Source organism: Tympanuchus pallidicinctus, unplaced genomic scaffold, assembly GCF_026119805.1.
Source record: "Tympanuchus pallidicinctus isolate F22 unplaced genomic scaffold, pur_lepc_1.0 scaffold10, whole genome shotgun sequence".
Lineage (NCBI taxonomy): Eukaryota > Metazoa > Chordata > Aves > Galliformes > Phasianidae > Tympanuchus > Tympanuchus pallidicinctus.
The window spans coordinates 17,915,666-17,936,963 of NW_026294619.1; the positions used below are offsets into that span (position 1 = coordinate 17,915,666).

The following is a 21,298-nucleotide window of genomic DNA, read 5'->3' on the forward strand; positions in this document are numbered from 1 at the left end:
ATTCAGTCCAGCAGAAAGCTGCCACTACCTCCTGATTGTACTTTACCTGGGTTGTTCATCTTGCAAAAAATTTCAAACATGCATATCACTCTTCCAAATTACTTTCTATGAATAGTACAACTGACATTTTAAAAAAGTCAAGTCTAAAAAAGCTCATTTTTGAAATGAAATCACAGGCTACATAGAAAGTGTGACACCTCTAAATAGACTGCCATTTCTCTTTATTGGATGAGGAGCAAACCACAATTATTAAACATCAAGTTAGTGCTATTTTTGAAATACACGAACACCAATATGATTACAAAGTTAATATGAGGAGTTAAAGGAAAATGTCTCTGGAACAGGATCTAGCAAATTTCTTAACTTTCTCATAGTAAATCGTTTTATCACCCAAAAAAAGGAAGAATTTTATAAAGGGGCTGTCACTTGACTTGTGATAAAAACATGTGTTACAAGCTGCTTTTTTGAAAGAGATACTTGTAAACAGACTACTTGAAGGCTATACATCTACAAAGCAGATCCTCGTTTGTTAGCTATACATAACTACCCATAAGAAAAGTTCTAAAAATCTTCACAATGTGGAAAATTGCACATAAAGAAAGTGGCCTTTAAAGTACAATGTTACCTGACTGGCAGTATGGAGAGATGAGGTTTAAGAATGAAAATTTAATTTCTCATTGATTTTATAGAAATAGAAATCTCTTTTTAGTAGATTTTTTAAAAAAATTATTGCTTTTAAAGCTTGGTTTAGACTGCTGCAAAGCTAGTTTTGAAAGAAATCAGTGATACAAAGTGAGAAGATGAACCCTCACTTTTGTGATCACTTTTCTTTTATAGAGCAGAGTTGATGATGACTGTTCAGGTTCTCCAAGCACAGGTTATTCTAGATAGATAGATTTCTTGTACACCAAGAGAAAAGGATAAAAATTACATATCTCAACTCAACCTCTTTAAATTTTATAAAAAATGGTCGTCAAATGCATAAATATTTAAGTATACTGTACTACATGCCATAGGAATAAATGTTTCTGCATTTCAGTGATGTAAAATGTTCACTATGTCTGCATACTGTTTCACTTACATCTAAACGGTACTTAAGAAAACTCTGCAAACAACTAAATAGGGCAGTTTCATGAACTTTGCTGGCAGAACCAATAGAGTGGTGTGCCTTTCAAACTGAATTTTATTTTCAAAGTGCAGATCGAAGTCTTCTTTTGCATAACATTGTTTGTAAAAGAATGTCTGCTGCATACACTTGTTAGAAGACTCAAAGCCACTTGCACATACGGAGCAGGTGGAAGTTAGAAGAATACAGAACTGGCCAAATGCTTTCTCCGGGAATACTTATAGTAGAAAACTGATTATGATGTTGAATTTTAATGATGACCTTATATTTAACAAACAGAAATCATGTGGAGCTGAATGAAGGCATGCATAAAATAACCAAAATGATATTTGACTATTTTACTAACCTTCCTCTGTGGTACGAGCAGACTTTGATTCACTGTCCATTCCTTGAAACTCATTGAAGTACGGGCGAACTTTAATTTCGTAAGTGACTCCTTTTTTCAAATTGACTAGAACAGCACTGCGCTCTGTTGGGACTTTGACCTCCAAATTCTGCCATACAGCTGGAGACAGTAGGCCAGATGTTTGGCGGTACATTACTCGGTAGCCCTGAATAAACTGCGATTGGCGGTCAACCTAGAAAGGGCATTAAATAATACGTCAGTGAACATACTAAAGTAACAAAACATTTTGAAATGAAAGCAAAACTTTTGCCTAGAATACTTTTACCCTTGTGAAAAAGAAAAAAATTAGCAACCACTTATGCTGCTGAAATTTAAAAATCAAAATGTCTTCTTGTACCATTTTACCATTATTAATTGTCTCTAACGGAATATTCTTCTCACATTACTTGTTAGAGAACGTTTCTATTTTACTTTCTGCAGTTATATATATATCATGACAAATGCCATCTTAAATCATAAAACAAGCTCTCACCCCTGCAACAAATGAAAAAAAGAGAACTTTGGCATAATGCGTACTGCATGTAAACTTATGGACATCTTGGCTACTGATGTGCTGAAATATGAGAAGAAAAGAAAAACAAATTCTTTTCTGAAGAGGACAAGTCTTTGAAGAAGCCCTGTATGCTTTCAGTTACTCCATTACTTGGCTTACAGTTGATCTTTTCATGAGATGCTCGGGAAAGTAAAATAAACATAAGACAGATGCAGAGAAAACAACATCTAAGAACATGTGCTGTTTCTTGTGTTCATAGTCTAAACAGTCTCTTTACATCCTGGGGTTGTGATGTACTCAATCCATCAGATGGAGTTGGAATGTTATTTTTGTTTTATATTCTAATTGTTGCTAGGCAGACACAAAAATTTAACAATTTTTTCGTAGCTATGAGTAGAATTTTTTATTTGAAGGAAAAACCTAAAGTGTGTTCTATCTGGAAGATGTTGCATTCATATTTTCTCTTGAAAACAAAAACAATTTGAAATAATGATTTGAGTTATTATAATGTTTGCATGTAAACACAAACAAAACATCCCATCAAGTTTTACCCATCAGGTAAAATCAAACCAAGTCTAGCTGCTTCTGCATTGTCAAATACTCAAAGAAAATGCAATTAAGTAACAAAGACTATATGACTAGCAGTTTGATAAATTTCTGTGTAACATCCAAGATTCAACAAACAGGGTTTCCTTGTTGACATTCTGCTAACTCAAAGGTACTTCAGAATTAAAGATACATTTGTTTGATTTATCTTCAGAAGAAATGAATTTCAAGCTGAAAACATAAACCAGAGTCTATTACACTTTTGCTATAATCTTGTTATAGTTTATCGAGTCATTCAGAAGGGATGCAGATTCTTAAGACATTAAAAAGCAGGACAAGCAAGAAGAAAGCTCTATTTGTGAGAGCAAAGCAGAAATGTCTTTCATCAAAACTGTCACTGTTAAAAATCTTGCAACATATGTTACAACAACATTAAGCTTGCATTTTATAAACTTCTCTACATTCACTTTAAGTGAATTTATGCACTGAAAGAGGGATATAACTCACAATAATAGCTTGTTAATACTGAAAGAATCAAGCTGTGTTTTTAAGAAGAACATTAAGCAGCTGTTTCCAGATGAAGGGAGTCTGTAAATCAGAGTAAATTGTTTTTATCCATGTTTAACTTTCATTAATTAAATGTTTTACAGACATAAAGACTTTGTGAACCTCATGTTTACTATAAAATTTAGTAAGAACAGCAACTTGATATAATTTCTCAACCTACCTTACAATATGAGACTATGATGTTTAATAATTAAATACTAAGTTTGGTTCTTGCCCAGCTTTTGTATTAGAAGTTATGCTGAAAGACACCATAACTATTTTCGAACTTTCAATTTTGTTTTTGCTGCAGATCCTTTTAAGCTCTATTGACTCCTGTGCAGTGCAGAAGATCTGAAAATTTAGGAGTAAACTGAACAGTAACTGTTTGTTGCCAAGAAATGGTATATAAAGTGTTTTCTATGACATCATACAAAGAGAAATGCACCTACTAACTCACAAAAAACTGTACACTTGGATTTCACTAAGCAATTCTCAGTCCATCACACTTTTATATCAGTTTACATATGATATTCAAATTATTCATGCATCTCTCTTTTCCCTAGCTATTAATTTTTTTTTACTAGAAATACTAAACAACATAAGCAATATGAAAACATGTGTGGTAGTAGAACAAGGCTGTCATTTGCAGTTGCAGTAAACCAGCTTAACCCGGAAATCATGCCATTTACACAGGTGCTTTCAGTTGAAAGTTTGATTACAACAGAGCCAAATGATCTGCTAGGATTTCAGATTATTGAGTGATTCTGTTGTTGATGGTCTAGGAGGGTACTTGTGAATGAAAATGACAATACGATGCATTTTAATGCTTTCTATAAACACCTAGTTGTATTCAATATCAAGGAAGATACTAAGCTGTCCCTAATTCCCACCTGCAATTAGTCTAAACAAGAGGCACTTTTCCTTTGGTCAGGTTTTTGTGAAGCTGCTCAGGGGTCACTTCACTTACTGAGCAAGTGGATTTTACTTTTTTATTTTATTTTATTTTATTTTATTTTCTGAATAGTACGAAAATACTTCAGGATAATTACACAGATTAACCAGAGAGATGTGAGACATATATACATAGCTCAAAGTATATGTGAGGAAAATCATGAGTGTATTTCACATAAATACATAGATACATACACATACATATGCATTTATGTCTATATATACAAATAATCTTATATATATATTACAAAGCTTGTAACTTCATCCTTCTCTATTCTTATGTGTTAATTACATGTCACTACAACAGCAGGCCACTAACAACATGCTTAGTGTTAAAGAATAGCATTCACTTGTGCTAAGCATAAAGTAACTATAGGATTAGTACACATTTGCATGTAGGTAGAGTTGCAGAAATGTGCACTGTGATGTGATGAAAGAATTTAATAATTTCTAGTTATTTTCATTTCTCTCTCACTCTTTTTTTTTTTTTTTTTTTTTTTTTTTTTTTTTTTTAATGTACTTCCTCTTACAAAGCACTTAGCATTATCACAGAGATTGCAATAATTTTCTCTGCTGAGTACTGGGATCACAGAACACAATATCTGTGATGCTCTAAGCTGCTTTAGAAATTGTAGGAGCAGCTGTGGAATCCCCTCATCAAAGGAGGGCTGTAACAGGTGCTGGTCTAAAGACATTTTCTACCTCAGAAGATGGATGGCAGAAAATGCAGATGCTCCTTTAAAAGGCAGAAGACAGCAATTACTGGATGGGTTCTGTTCAGCAGTGACTCTATGCTTTAAGGCAACCTACAAGCATAATTGGTCTTGCATGCTCTCTCTCTTTTTGATGAATGTATAGTGCAAGAGGTATCTATAAAGCTGACAGTAGCTCTCCATTTCTGCAGAATACAAAGTTCTTTTTTTTCCTGCACATACCACAACTGAATATAAGACAGGTTCAGTGACTACGATCACTCTGTAGGCTATTTGCTTGTTAAAAGAAATAAAGGGCAAAACAAACAAACAAACAAACAAAACACCCTCATAATGTAGATTATGCTGCAAATACAGGATGCATTCAGGCAATCCAGCTAATCCACACTCTCAAGACATTTTCAATATGCTCTTGGGTATGTAAGCCTCAACTCCAAAATATCCTAAGAACTCTGCTCCTAAACCAGTACACACAGTAATTCTCCATCTGTGCAAGATATCTTTCAAACTGTGCTGAGGTCAATACCATGGACTACATTGGGCTTACATGGCTGCAGCCTGTGGGAAGACCAAGTGGGACTAGTTCAGGAAGGATGGTATCCCATGGAAGGAAACTCCACATGGATTAGGAACACAGAATGACCATGGAGGAATGGCAGAGATGAAGCAATCTGACTGACTGGCAGTCAGTTTCCTTTTCCTCTGTGCTGCTCAAGGGGATGAGATAGAAGAGGGTGGATGTCGGAGGGAGATGGTTTTAGTTTGCTTTTAGTTCTCACTGCTCTAGTCTGTTACCAACAAGCAACAAATTACATTAATCTCCCTATGCTGAGGCTGTTCTGCCCCTGGTGGTAATCAGTTAGTGATCTGCCTGCTTTTATGTTAACCGATGAGCTTTTTTCCATCATATTTCCCTGTTGTTCTGTTGATGAGGGGAAGTTGGAAAGCAGCATGGTGGAGTGGAGCTACATATTGGGGTTAAATCACTCCATAGGCTCACAGTGTTCTCCAAAAATTCAAACAGCACTAGTATTTATCTACCGACAGGAACAAGACAAAAGGTGATGATACACTGCAAGACTGTCCAGTAGGCTCAACTCAAACTTCCAGTGAAGCACAATCATTTAAAATCAATGTCAAATTAAAAGACAGAAGCAAATAAATTACTCTTCTGCACTGCAGCCTCAAAATTCCTGTAAGGCAGCTGGGATTTCAAAGCAGCAATTATTTCACCACTCTGAAGAACTGAATTTTTTCCTGATTATGCCACAGGGCTCCTACATAATACTAGAAAACTTCTTAAATTTGGCCACTAATTAAACTCCCAGTTTAATGCTCAAAGTGAGAAAATTGAGGCTGGAAAGTGCTGAGCTATACTTGAGGTTAGCTACAAAAGTTCTTTGAGTACATATTATGCTGTAACAATGCAAATATATTTGACAGAAATAAAAATAAATCAGGCCAGAGGTTTAAAGTTAGGCAACAGTCAGTGACTATAAATATCTCTGGCACCTTGTCTACCTTTATGGGATATACGGTTGGGATTATTACACAGTTTTATCCTTCTGATGATAAATTCAGTATTATTTGTGAAACACTCAAATGTTACAGTTGAGAGCATGACAGATAAGCACATGAGACAAACTAACATTTTTTTTATTCAATGCTGGGCTTCAGTTGTATGAATTTCCTAAGATCTGGTAGCACACACTGAATAAAGAAGATAAAAGAAATGCTGAATAGCTTTATTAAGAACAGATACTCTATGTAACCAGATAGTTACAGTTGTACTTTAGTACTTAGGCACACGAGGGATAAATTTATGTTACAATGACAACCTAGCTTTTTACTCCTTTTTAACATTGGCTTTGTGAGCCTAATCTTTTCAAACAGATGAAATATATGGGCACATACTTAGACATTTTATTTCTAAACATTTTAAAATTGCAAAACAGAAACAAAACTATTCATGGAATTTTAAACTGAAATTTTAAAAATATGTATGGAAAGAAAGAAAAAAAACAAAAACATCTCAGAAAGAAGAGAGAAATTGGTAAATTTGTTGGGAGTCAAGACACCAGAAACTCTGGAATAGAGGAATTTTCTTGTCATTTATTGTTTGAATACTGGAAGTCTTACGATTCTCTCTGCTCTTCTGTCCTACTGTATCCTAGCTACGCTATCTAACCACTTCATAAGAACAGAACTTAATTCTCTGGATGGAGCGGCTGCTTTCCTGCTACTATGGTTAATTAGTTGTTTTTGTTCTGGTTGCTGTTAAGTTTCTAATTAGCTGTTCCAGATACTTTTTTTGTGCGGGCTTTTCTTCCCTCAGGCAATTCTAAAACATCTCTACACAGGTCTATTCACTTGTCAGATGGCATACTGTCACTGCTTTGAGGGATCTTTCCAATGAGCTGATACCCCTGATATCTTTAATGATATACCTTAACTTGCCATATTTTTTTTGCTCATTAGTAGTTCAGTGCACCAAGAGACTCTCCAACCATAATATTTCATTATAATACAGTGAATGCTATTACACTGTATAAAATTGAATTCCATTTACAAATAGGGAGAAAACCTATGTAATTTTGTTTCTGCTATCTCTAACACACAGTAAAAGACTTGAAGAAGCACCACATAGATGTCATTCAAGTTTACAATTACTGGTTGCTAACATTCAAAGTTTCTAACCTACTGAACCATCTGCTTGGGCAAAAAGTCTTTCTGCAAAGGCACTTGGACCAGAAAGTCAGTCTGTCCTAGATTTATTTAGCTGTAACAGACAGTATTTTTAGAAGGACAAGCTGAGTGTTAACATCAACAACAAAATGCAATGACACATTTTTAAAATAATCTTCTAAGAAAGACTAATTTGTGCACTTCTCCATTCATTTTTAATCTGGCCCTTACTATTGAAATCTGTTGAAACAAAGATGACATATAAGCCCCCATAAATACATCTGAGATGCGTAAAAACTGCAGTATTTCTATAATACACAATCTATCCATATTTCTATTCTATTATATAGACCTCTGTACGCATGAAACTCTTGATAATATTACCTGTAGAAGAAAACTTCTGAGTATTGTGAATATCTCTTTAGCAGAATTCATTCTATATAATGTAACTGTTGCAGTGATGGGCATTGCAATGTTGCAATGCATTGTGTTCATCTCAATTTCCTAACCATGACTCTCCTTCCTCTGGGACTCATACTCCAAAAGCAAAGCCCTTATTTGTGGTGTGGAGTGCCCTATGAACAATCTCTTTCTAAGAGATTGTAAGAGAAACATAGAATTTTAAAAGCCATATGCTATATCTTAACTTCTCAGAAATTCTACCCGGTAGTTTGGTCCCTCAAATAGGTTAGCTAAGTACTGCCAGAAACATTCTGGTCTTCTGTAATGAAAGGAAGTCCACTCACTGAGGGTAAGGCGTATGCCAGAATACCAGATGCTACCCATGGATCAGGCATCAGCATAACATTGCCTACTTTTCAACAAGCACACTATAGAAATCTATTTCTGCATTTTAGCGTCACCAAACAATAGAGTATTCTCAAGGGGTTCTCATGCTTTTAAGTGGAAAGTGTTTTTTTCATACAACATTTTAATGATGATAGTTATTTTTGCTATCCACAGTTATAAATCCACAGATCAATTACCCTTAGATTATGGTGTTAAACATAATTCATTTTCATAATTAGACATCTATCTCCCTTTAAGCTGAATGGAGAAAACCTTCAATCTGCCTGACCTAAAGGAGAAAATGAAAAGGTCGTTTCATCTACACATATTCCTGTATGACATTAGTTCAGTAGAGCAATTATGCTGGTCAAGACTGGAGCTTTTCAGTATAGTAAAAGAAACGTAGGGACAAATAGGCAAAATTAGGTAAAGCAAGGTAATTATATTGAAAGCCTTACTGTCCAGGTAACTTGAACTGTTGTGGGTGTCAGCACAACGGGGTTATGCAGCCGTACAATGACATCTCCCAGTTCCTTCTGGACTTGCCTGTGATCCACACCTTGTGCTGGTGGACTGATATCTGCCAGACAAAACAAACACATGAAAGCATTATTTTAACGAGAAAATATGCATGACAATTGGAATTACTGAATAGCTTAATGACTTGACTTAAGCACCCTCTTACAGCAGTGTTTTTAAAACAATAGAGTGCTAAGCTTCGAATGTGAACTACCAAACATGGCAAGTAAATTCGAACTAATCATCCACCTTTGGCCGCTTAAGAAATCGGGAAAGAAAAATACATTAAAGTGATTATTCAGAGTTGATAGTAATGCTTTCTCAAATCTTGCAAGTGATGAGAGAGATTCAATTATTCACTAGTTCTGCAATGTTCAAATAATAATAATGTCAGCCAGATATCTGGAACCAAACTGCCTAGCATAATTTAAGAAAATGAACAGGTTTTTAACTTTCCTGGAGCATACATGACACTTAGTTATTATATGTTTCCAAATTGTCACTAAACTTTCCCTCCTTTTATATACAATGCACACAAGAAACCAAATGCAACAAATAGCAATTTCTTTTTCAAAGTGACTTTTCCCTTTATAGATAAGATAATGAAATCTAGCACAAATATGAAAAGTAAAAATTTATTAAATCAAAACGATTGTGATTTCATGAAAGATCAATAAAAACACTTTACCATGGAAATTTTCTTTTCAAGAGTATGCTAAACGCTCCTTCAAAGAGAAGGGAAAAACTATTTCTTCTAGTAAAAATAAGGAGTTTGATCACTTAGTATAAAGGTCTATAGAAAACTATGATTCTACCTCCAAGCACCACATGTGGCCCTTGTACCTAGTTCTTAAAGATCTCATTTAGGTTACTGCATTTTAGCTACTCATTTTGGATAAACCAAAGGAAGCTGTATTACCATCCATAAACAGCAAATATAAAGTATGTATCAGAAAATGAAGGAGATGTACAATGTGAATATCTTCAGTATGTCTTTTTAGTGATAATTCTTAGATATCATCATTTTTTGTTACACTGCATCAAAAAGAGAATGTTGGTCTAAAACTGTTCATTAGCCAATACTTCCCTGCATCTCCCTTCCCTTTACTCCAGACAGAGATAAAGGTAATTTCTAGGAGACAATGAAGTTTGAACACATTCAGTGGCTCCTTTAAAGATCTTACAATGCCACTCCTGTCATAGTTCATATTAGTTGTCTATCTGTAAACAGATATTCCTAAGCAGATATACATGTATTGATTATTTCTGTTTCAATTTGTTGATAATTTGTCCAGAAAGATACAAGCACAGATTTTATTCTAAAAAGTCTGATACATTATAGCCAGGCCTGCCTACACATTTGTGAATTCTGCTTGGTTTTCTCATGGGACTCATTAGCCAAAACCACTTTCCGTCTTTTTGGATAAATCAAATGTACACAGAGAAGAAAAAACACACTTAAAAGCCCTCTTTTTCCCCTTTGATGGTCTTAGGGTATGTGAGTATGTTGTATTTGACTTTTTCTTTCTTTTTAACCTAAATATTATTGAGAAGAAACAATAATGCTTTTAGAAATGAAGCACTTAAACGTGACAACAATATCTGAATTGCAGGCCTTCAAATTTTGAAATAAGCTTGATTCTGGTAATCAATACCTCAACTTCATAATCCTGGATTTTATGGGTTCAGAGCTACCAATAAACAATAGAAACACATGCTTCTACTGATACTCAAATGCAGATGGCTCCATGGGTCTCCAAAAGGAATATAAACAAAAAACAGTTGTCAACAAGAGTGAAGGAGCTTATCTAGCAAATCATGTCTATTCAAAGTGACTAACAAATAGAGAGATTCAATAAAATAGTTCTAAGACACCAACTCAGACTGGTTTGCAGAACATTCATTTACACTACTATTCATAGAATCTGTGATCCTTGATAAAAATTTACATATATCTATCAGTGCCTATATTTGAAGTTAAATTATGCTGTAGTATACAACTGGCCAAATACTTACATTCCCTTAGTGAATAAGTCATTTCTACATAGTGTTTCTTTATGAAATATATTTTATCATAGAAAGAAGTACGTAAAACTCAAGGGAATAACATGGATTAATATCAGTAAGAAATTAATGTAAGATGTACATGTGGAATTCTGTTTATTCATAATTCATTTGGAAACACATATATACATGATGGTCACGGTGCAATGTCACGCAATGAAATATTCACATTACTAGAGACTCCTAGTGGGAAAGCAGTTGACCTACCCATAAGCAAATGTTGGCATAATAAAATCATGACTCATGGAAAAGCAGCTCAAAAAAGATATCCTAATCAAAATTAAGACATCTCTAAATTTAAATTGGTGGTATATTTTCTCTAAGTTCATTTTACAGCTTCCATGAACTTTCTACTAGTAGATAGTAATTTAAATTGCAAGGACATGATTATACATAGTTTCATACATGATTTTAGATAGTTTCCTTGAAGTGCTTTTTAATATATGATCTGGTCTGCTAATAATCCAACCAATAAGTCAGATCTTTTCCTACAGCAATTACTGATTTCTCTGTCCTTATTTGACAGAAGTCATTCAAGGTAAGCCTTTTGAAAGCCCCTTATTGTCTACTTGTAGTTCACTGATGAAAATATGCATAAAATTATACTACTTGCCTTTTGCTATGCTTATTACCAGGAAATAAAATGCCAGATATTAAAGCTGCAAAAGACACCTGTGGCAAATTAGTATTATACAGTATGGTTATAGCTGCTTCTCTCTTCTTCAGTGGTCGCTGTGAACAGGCTTTCCTGCATGTGTCAGCTTCCTCTGTCAGCCCGAATTGAATTCAGGCATAATTAGAAATCACATCAAAACATTATGCTAATTTTCAATTGATTTTATGATTTAATTTCATTAAACTGGAGGTTACCAAAGAAGCTATAAATCCTGTACATGTTTCAGTGTGCTTGACTGCTAAACAGCTTCTGGAAATGGAAGATGCAACACATGCTGTAGCTAATTAAAAGACATGTTTTTTCTGAAATCAAATTGCTTGTCAGTATGTCAGATAAAAAATCTTCACTTGACATTCAAATGCCAAATAAAGTTGTATTTTTAACTAAGTGATAAGTTATTCAGACTAAAGGCTGGTGCAAAGAAAAACATAAGTCTTCTTACCACAACAGGAGAGTAAGAAAGAAGAAAAGTTGCAATATTCAATGGACAGTGAAGCCATGAAATCCCTCCTCAACTTATTCCTTCAGCTTTTCAAAAAACGGCTCTTTCTCCTTTTACAATAATGATTTGTATTTATTATTGCTATTAATATTTTGAGGAGGATATATTATAATATATTATAGGATATATTATATATATATAATATTATATATATATAGGAGGATATATAATAATATATTAAGGACAGATTTATTCAGGAATAGACTGGAATGAGAGGCTGGATCTAGTGGCTATGTGATAAAGCAATACCACCCCATTCATTTCCTCTTTTCCATTCAGGACCTACAAAGAATATATTTCCAATTACACATGCTGGAGACTGACCCAGGATGCACAGGCACTCCCACACAGTTTTCTAACTTCCGTAAACAGGGATAGATAATCTCAATGTAAATTAACTGTGAGAGGAGCTATTACTTTGAAAATGAAGAAATCATGATTTAAAAAAGATGATTAATTCCTGTACCTCAATATGCTTAATGCAAAAGTATATTCTTGAATGAAGTACTGAAGCAATATGTTCTTAAAGCCAAAAAAAAACATGCTGTGAAGTGAAATTTGTTTGTGGCAGCTGTACACATTTAGAGCAGAGTATAACATGAGCAGATTTTATAGTCATCAAACAGTCCTGAAACAAGAGATGGAGGATCACAGCTATCAATTGTATCAGTAGCCTACAAACAAGGGATTTCCTTTCAGTCTTCCCTCCGGGTTTATTATACAGTGAATTACGAATGTAAAAATTCAGAAATGTTGATATAAATTGAAAGTCTATACATTACTCAGAATAGCTTTGAAATACTCTCCATCATACAGATGCCTTAATTTATATGAATAACCTGCACAAATGTTGGAGTAGATTTACCAATATGCTATGGACATTTTTTGCATTTCTTTATGTATTAATTACTATTAATACTAATGCAAAACAAGGTGTTTTGCCTGTCTGGCTTTTGTCCTTATTATGACAGTGTATCTCTGCTAGATAATGGAGATGAATTAAGGATTGAAAATAGAAAGTAAGAATACAACAGAAGAGGGCATGTTCAGAAAAGTTTGAGTGCCATCAAGAAGCACACCAACAATCTACAACCTGCAAATTAAAAATATGCCAAGGCACTGGAGAGCTCAACTATCCTTAGCTTTCTCCTAAATTCCAGATTAATAAAGCAATCATTGGACTGTCTTTATTAGTTAAGTTGTATTCAAGATTCCTTCAGTCAGAGTGATAACATAAAATGGACAAACCTAATGGTCAATTTTCAGTTTCTTTTTTTTTTTTTTTTAATTTTAGCTCAAGCATGTAAGCCATAATAATTACTCTTACCTTGTGTTCGGACAGGATCTGACATAGGGCTGGGATCACTCAGACCTTGTGAATTGATAGCTCTCACCATAAACAGGTAGATTGTATTGGGACGCAGTCCTCTCACAGTGTAGAGAGTGGTCTTCACGTGGTTAGCCACTGTTTGCCAACTATTGCTCACAGATTGACTGCAATAAGAAAATGTTGAAGATTATAGACTAACACATAAGAAAACAAGGAAATAAAAGGGAATCTGCGGGGAAAAAAAATAGTAAGAAAAAGACAAAAATAAGATTTTATAGTTTTAGTTAACAAAAAACTTATAAAAAAATGACAGAGCTTTCAAAAGTATTTCTCCTTTCACTAAAAGCAAAAGCTTTTTCTATCACTCTAGCAAACACCTGCAAAAGGAAAGTGTGGAAAGCAGCAAAGGAAATTTGAATGATAAATAGGCCAATCTTTAACATAAACCTTAGAAAAGAAAAAGATGTTAAAAGAATAAATTTCTATGTTGTTAAGTACATTATGTCAACAGCTGTCATTAGAAAAAAAAATGCTTGCACTACATTCTTACTCAAAGTTAACAAAGAATCTTCTGAAAAAAAGCTTGTAAATTAAGAAAACTATATGAATATTCTTTATGTCACTACATTTTCATTTGAATGGTAATATAGTTAGATTACAATCCACCATATGAAGACATTTCAGCTGTAATTGTTAAAACTGCTTTTAATAAAAATCCTTGGCTCCTGTAAAACTTCTTGATGGCATGCCATAAAAGCTTATACAAGGTGAAATATCACAAAAGTTTATGGACAAAATTTGACTTTATTCTGTTTTTTTTTGTACAGAATTGACCAAAAAATGTAACATCTTAAAGGAAAAAAAAAAAAGAAACTGCTATTTCCATTTTGTTTCTATTGTTTCATTCATTTAATGCATTAAGAAAAGTACAAGTCCCAGAAAAAAATCAGCAATCAGCAATCCACAATAATTGGATTTTGTATATTAATGTATGCAGATAAAACATTATCACCATAATGTTTTAAATTTGTAAGCATATAATTTGATAAATTCCTGCTGGAAGATTAATTAAAAGATAAACTATTATTATTGGTTATTTTTTGAATATGTTGATGCAGAAAAGCATGTAAGAAAGTGCACACTCATGCAGAATACTACTCTTGTAATACACACGAGGCATACAACTCATGCTTAAACAAACTTGCTGAATTGGGGCCCAGGAGTTCTTTCCTACAACGCATTAAGTGCTGCTGTGTGGAATAGAATAGCTGGATCATCTTCAACTTCAGGCTGCATGATGAAATCCTGAATTATGAACACCAGCCTTTTCAGTTAAAAGTTTTATTCCATCTAAAACAGTTAAATGCAGAATTTTAAAGTTCTTTAACTATTTAATGGTGCTGTTTTAACAAGAACAGGAGAAGAAAAACACAGATTGATTTAAAGGTTGCCCATTAGTTTTCAGTTTGTTTGCATTACAACAGTCTAAGTAACTCAAGCCCAAATTTTTTGAAATACAACATTCCCAGGGTGATCATTAGAACTAAGAAAATAGTAACAAATAGTGAGTACATTGTCCATTTATGTTTCTACTGACCTGAAGAAAAAGTTAAATGCTTCACTACTTCACGACTTAAGAAAATGTGATGACATATTAAAAAACAAAACAAAACACTTAAAAAGTAAGAATCAATGCCTGCCATTGGAGCTAAATCTTTTACTGAACTTTTAGCGATAAATGTAGAAACCAGAAGAACACCACAATACCAGAACAGCTGGTACTAGGATTTAAGCAAAATTAGACAGTAAGGAAATTAAAGTAGAATAATTCACATACCTAAAAGCTTCAATGATATATGCACTAGCTGGTAGGCTTCCAGGGGTCCCTGGTTGCCAGGACAGGGTGACACTGTTCTTAGTTACATCAGTGACCTGAGGTTTGGATGGTGGCCCAGGAAGGTCATTTATGTCATAACTTTTACTGACTGTTGCTCCACCCAACTCTGCAAGGAGCAAATGTAAAATAATTACTTTTTGTTGTCAATTAGATAGTTTGACCAAAGTAGAAGGTTAAAAGGAAAAGCATGCCAAATATCTGCATAATCAGCTAAATCAGTGCTTTTAATTTGTTAAGAATTAAGTCAACTATTGCATTATCAGGTATATTTTTTTAGAAAGAACTATCATTCCCTACATACACATTCTAGGAAAAAAAAAACCCACAAAACTCAAAAGTTTATATAAAAAAAAGAAAAAAGAAGTAACAGAAAAAACATGTTTTGTTCATATTTACATAAAATGTCAGAACATCAGCTACTAGAACTCTGAGAAAATTCCTATATGCAGATCAATTCCAGTGGTAGCAATGAAGTCTGAGACGTGAAGAAACAAATCCTTCCCACTTAAAACCTTATCTATTTCACACCTAGCATTTCTAGAAGAACTATTTGACTCATAAGGCTCTATTTTACACTATACTTTCATTTTGTGCTATCTGAAAATGGCCTCTGCATATTGCTTACCTGTCACATCCAGAACAGCACTCCACGATGTTTCCCCACTTGAACTTGTTGCAACACAAGTATAAGTTCCAGTATCAGACAGCTAGACATTAAGAACATGTAAAGCAAGTTTTACCTTTCGGAATCATATGACAGAATTTATTCTAATTTTTTTTCCTATATATTTATTGAAAAGAAAGACTTATTTTACACTTTACAACAGCCTAGAAGGCACCAGATATTTAAAAATAATAATTTAATGGTGGCTTACTTTTAGAGGACTAAAATAAGATTATTTGTTTTTAATACTTTTCTAATTTTAATTTTCATATTCTTAATTGTATCAGTGAAGTATGTAAATGCTACAGAAAAAACGTTTCAGACAGTGTCAATCTTTTTATTGTTAAAAAATCCAGTTGAAATCAGCAAACAATACAACAACAATTTTTCCTTAGAGGATGAAAGCTCACAGTTCATTATTCCATGATGACAGAGAGATACTCTCAGGAAGTGGAATAGTCTCAGGAAGGCTGTTCCATCATCTTATGGTTTTATGACAGATGAAGACATATTTATACAGGTCATCAACACAAAAGATCTTAACAAGGGTTATCTCTACACACAGTCCTCCAAGCAATTTTAAAACCGTACTGTTAAACCAGATCATACACCATGCTTACCTTTCTTCTGTAGCACATGAAATTTTATTTCAGTCTTGCAAAGCAGTTTGGTAGCTAAACACTCTAAATTGTGATTCCTATGTCAGTTCATATAGTCCAAATTTATTTTTGGAAAGATTTTTAAATTATCCCATCAATATTAATCTCATTATTGTTCTTATAAATTGTTGTTTTACTGGAAAATTTGCCAGGTATTTTACTATTCCTTACTTTGATTTAAAGTAAAGATTTATGTGACAAGACAACAGAAGTGGATGGAAAACTGTGACTTTGCAAAGTACAGAACATCCAGAAGAGTTGTCCTACCACTATGTATAAAGAATGGTAATCTGGAGATTGAAGAAGAGGGAAAATGCTGAGTCTAGTGATAAAGGGGAAGAATTACATTCATCATCAGTTGATTTAATGAAAGTAGGGCCACATTCAAGAAGGTTTATGGGACTTCAAGGGATTATAATTTGTGATCTGGAAAACACAGGTTGGAACTATAACAAATGGTCATACACAACTCTTTGAAAAGAGTGTAAAAACAAATTAGTGAGATGTTCCTTAGATTATTGTTTACACATAATTTAATTGATTTTTAATTATGTACTGTTAGAATTTTGTTGGCATTTTCTTCCAATAGATTGGGACTATGCCATTCTTAGGGGAAGAAAGCAACCAGTTAATGACAGTTTATCAAAAAAAGCATAATTTGAATTCTGCCACGAAATATAAGGAATACTTAAACTCCTCTGTCAGTGTCTCAGAGATTCAAAATACAGAGATCATAGAATAATAGAATGGTTTGGGTTGGAAAGCACCTTTAAGGTCAATCTAGTTCCAACCTCCCTGCTATAGGAAGGGACATCTCCCATTAGACCAGGTTGCTAACAGCCCCATTCAGCCTAGCCTTGAATGCTTCCAGGGAGGGGGCACCCACAACCTCACTGGGCAATCTGTTTCAGCATCTCAAAACCCTCGCGGTAAAGAATGTTCCTAATATCTAGTCTAAATCTATGCTCTTCCAGTTTAAAGACATTTCCCCTCATCCTATCACTATGTGCCCTTATAAAAAGGTCCTCCCCAGCTTTCCTGCAGGCTCCCTTCTGGTACTGGAAGGCCGTCATAAGATCCTCAAGGAGCCTTTCCTTTTCCAGGCTGAAGAGCCTCAACTCTCTCAGCATGTCCTCATTGATGAGTGTTCTAGCCCTCTGATCACATCTGTGGCCCTCCTCTGGACCTGCTAACTAAATGAGAAAGACTCTTGAAAAGAGGCAGATTTCTGGAGGAGGGAGCCTTATAGCATTCTGAAGTACTGTATTCTGTTTTGCTTCTGAGTTTTTGTGAAATCTACGATTCTTCATTATGTGATAATTGAGGATGCTGTGGTTCTCAACTTCATTTGTGTCCCACCATGACAGATGGTGTATGGCATATTCAATGAAGTATGTAGTATACACAACAGACTAACTTGCAGAAGGCAAATTCAACATACAAAGAATTACCTAACTTCCAGACTGCAGACAAATTAGATACAGACATATTCTATTGATAATTCAATTATTTATACTTTTTTTTTGGTGCTTTAGTGAAGAAAAAAAAAACAACAGGGAAGGTCAATGGAAAAGTGTTGCTATTCAGTGTAATAGTTTTCTTCCTTAGGTAAAGCAGACATTTAAATCTGGCATAGTACATTTTTACATATCAGAAGGAAGATTTTCACCAGTCTTGACCTTGACCTGTCTAAAATGGTACTGAGTGAATGACGTATGCAGGTTTCTAGTTATCCTCCAGGGTAACTGGATGATTGACTCATTATAAAAACCTCTGGGTTTACATTAATGATTGTTGCTCTTGGTTCACTATGATTGCTGCAGACTATTGAATAATTTGATTTACATACATAAAGAGATTAGTTACATAGCAGAAGAGGATAGTCTCAGAGGCTTAAATAGTAGAGGCTCATGTTTACCCATATCTCTATTTCTTTCACATTGATTATCAATTGATAATGATTAATAATTGTGAGGGGAGGAGATAAGTGAGGACTTAGGCTTGAGGATGAAGGTGATAAATGTTATTCTGAACATAGGCATGTAAATGTACTTGAGCTATTCTTGGGCATATTTGGGGGATTTTTTTGTCCTTAGGAAGTGTTGACAGTTCTTGCTGTAGTACATCTGAAAGAAAAGTTAAACACTCCTGATTTATATCTATATTTAATTCACAAAAATTGCAACCTACAGGAGAATTTTTTTTTTTTTTTTTTAAATAGAATTGTGTAGTTTTGGCTGGTAAGTTTGGCTTGAGCAGTGTACATTACTGTTATCAAGGGGTTTACAAGAAGTGTCCTTCTGAGCCTTTAAGGAAAATCAGTTACTAGTGAATGAGCCACTTACGGATCAATAAAAGCTTCATGTCTTTCAAAACCACACTCACTGTTAATATTGTTTCCTTTTATCCTTGCAAGCAATTTTTTTCCTTTCGTTTACAGACACTGTGCAACTATCAGCAAAATAAATGCGCTGGCACGATTCAGACCCTATTTTGTTATTTGTGTAGCTGCATGCAGACAGGTATCCCAGGAGCTTCTGCCTCATGGACACTCCACAGCAGCCCATCATCGATGCTGAAAATTTGTTTGAAATCACTAAGCTTCCACCTTTAATTGCTGTTTTCTAACACTACTGGGGAATCTGGAGAATTCAAGCTCAGTCTTTAATCCATCTCTACAGGAAAAATGCATTAACCTTCATGGCCTAAACCTGCCTTCAGCCCAGGGAGGAAGGATAAATTGTTTACTGAAGGAAAGCTAGTATAAATTTTTTAATAAATTCCATTTTGTTCCAAGGAGGTTAACAATTCATCTACAATCACTGATGAGATGGCACCAGAAAACAAAACTGCTGGTTACCTTGTCTTTAACAGCTACATTTATGGAATTTTTTTTGGATGACAAATCCATGTTCAGAAATTTATGTTGATTAAATTAAAAGGCTGCTGAAATTGTCTGTAAGTTCTTAACAAGTAAGGACATTATCTTAGTATTTTTCTAGACATACGCTTCTTCACATACACACAAAAGTGCAACACCTATTTAAACAGGTAAAAAAATAAAAACCCAAAGAAAGATTAGTGATACAGTGTTTGTCAACAAAGTCTGGTGTTATGCTATCCTGAATACTGCAAGATTTCTTTGTTGTACCTTCAAAGTATAATATCATATGTATCAAAATGTAAATATTTTGATAGGCACTTCATTTTGAACAGAAATTCTTCTGCATATGACTGCATGTATGTTACAGCATGAATTGTCATCTCCCATCCATAGCCTTATGAAATACCTGCAGCTAGCATAACATCAGAATTCATCAGCGCAACTCAAGACTGCCAAGACTCAATGATGGAGAAAGAGCATGGCAAAAGTCTTGATGGACTCCCTTGCTAGCACACTGGCTCCCTGGAAATAATGTTCAGGTGTTGAAAATGAATGACTAACTTTTAATAGAATCAAAAGACCAATGGCTTCAGGGTAAGACTATCTGAAAGATAACCAGGTCCTGTCATCTTACATGTCTACCCACCTGCCACTCATGCTTTATTGCAACATAAATAATTATATTTTCAAAGGATTTCTAGTAGTAGTATCTGTTGTTAAGTTGGCTCTTCTTTTTTCCCTTTACTACCACAATGACAAAGTACAAAATAATAAGATTTGTCCTTGGTAAATGCTGCATGGTAAAGGAGACAACTAAGTTAACTTTGAAGTCAGAAGACAGCAAGATAGTAGAGCTGCCTAAGGCACACTACCAGCTTCATATTAGCCACATACTACTTGTAGCATTTGCTTTGTTATTGTTACTCACCCGCAGAGTTTTAATCTGAAGGGTTCCCTGATCCTGTATGGAAGTACGAGGGTCTCTGCCCAGAAAAGTGAAGCCTTCTTTTAACCAGCTGATAACAGGAAGCGGGTCACCAGTAGCCTTGCACTTCAGCAGAGCTGTCCCATCCACTGCCAGTGTCTGATTGACAGGCCCCTGGAGGATGATGGGTGGAGGTCTATCTGTCAAGACTGAGCAACGACACATATATTGGCATTCGTGACTTTGACAGTGCTGTGCTACATTTAGTCCTTTGCTTGATCTTGTACCACTTTCAACAGATTGGTTTATGTTAGCCTCAACAGGGCTATGAACATTATTTTTACAAGACTCACAGATGCATTTTGATATTTGTTCGGTATATTTGAAAACAGTTTTTGTATGGGCTCATTTTGCTACTGTAAGACAACACATATATAAAAGTCTGCTAGCAAAGATCCTCAGATCTATTTGATTAAGACACAGTGACAATAAAGACTTAGAAAAGAACTATGCTGCATTTCTTATTTCATTCAATTTAGGAAAGCACTTACATTACATGTTTGCAAAAGCACAGGATTAAATCTCAGATCAAAATGTTTTTAATGACTTATCACATTTAAGGTCTACAAGAGAAAATCTGTCCAAGTTCAAAGTGAAACACTTATGAATTTTAGCACAGGTACCAACCATATTCCTCATTCATTCACAACTTGTGAGTAGTCCATAGCAAAAATACCTAAGAGCGTTAGAAACATTTAGTGCTACTTAAATGATAACTCTTTCCAGTGGAAAATATTTCAGACTTAATCAAGCCATTTAACAGAGTGCTTATCAGTTCATCTCGTCACCTTTTAAAGCAATGAACTCTGTTATTTTTTTCCTAATAATTTACATTTGCATGCTTGAAATGCTCCATAAGGAAT

General features: G+C 34.4%; 1 protein-coding gene across 1 annotated transcript in view; it reads right to left on the reverse strand.

Moving 5' to 3' along the window:
• ROBO2 (roundabout guidance receptor 2) overlaps positions 1 to 21,298 on the reverse strand; it is an 872,799-nt gene that overhangs the window by 77,513 nt on the left and 773,988 nt on the right. The window contains exons 10-15 of the mRNA XM_052666711.1: positions 20,379 to 20,584; positions 15,869 to 15,950; positions 15,184 to 15,349; positions 13,344 to 13,510; positions 8,714 to 8,835; positions 1,473 to 1,704 (exon numbers count right to left, since the gene is read on the reverse strand). Coding sequence (XP_052522671.1) covers positions 1,473 to 1,704; positions 8,714 to 8,835; positions 13,344 to 13,510; positions 15,184 to 15,349; positions 15,869 to 15,950; positions 20,379 to 20,584 — 975 coding nt within the window. The remainder of the gene's footprint in view (positions 1 to 1,472; positions 1,705 to 8,713; positions 8,836 to 13,343; positions 13,511 to 15,183; positions 15,350 to 15,868; positions 15,951 to 20,378; positions 20,585 to 21,298) is intronic.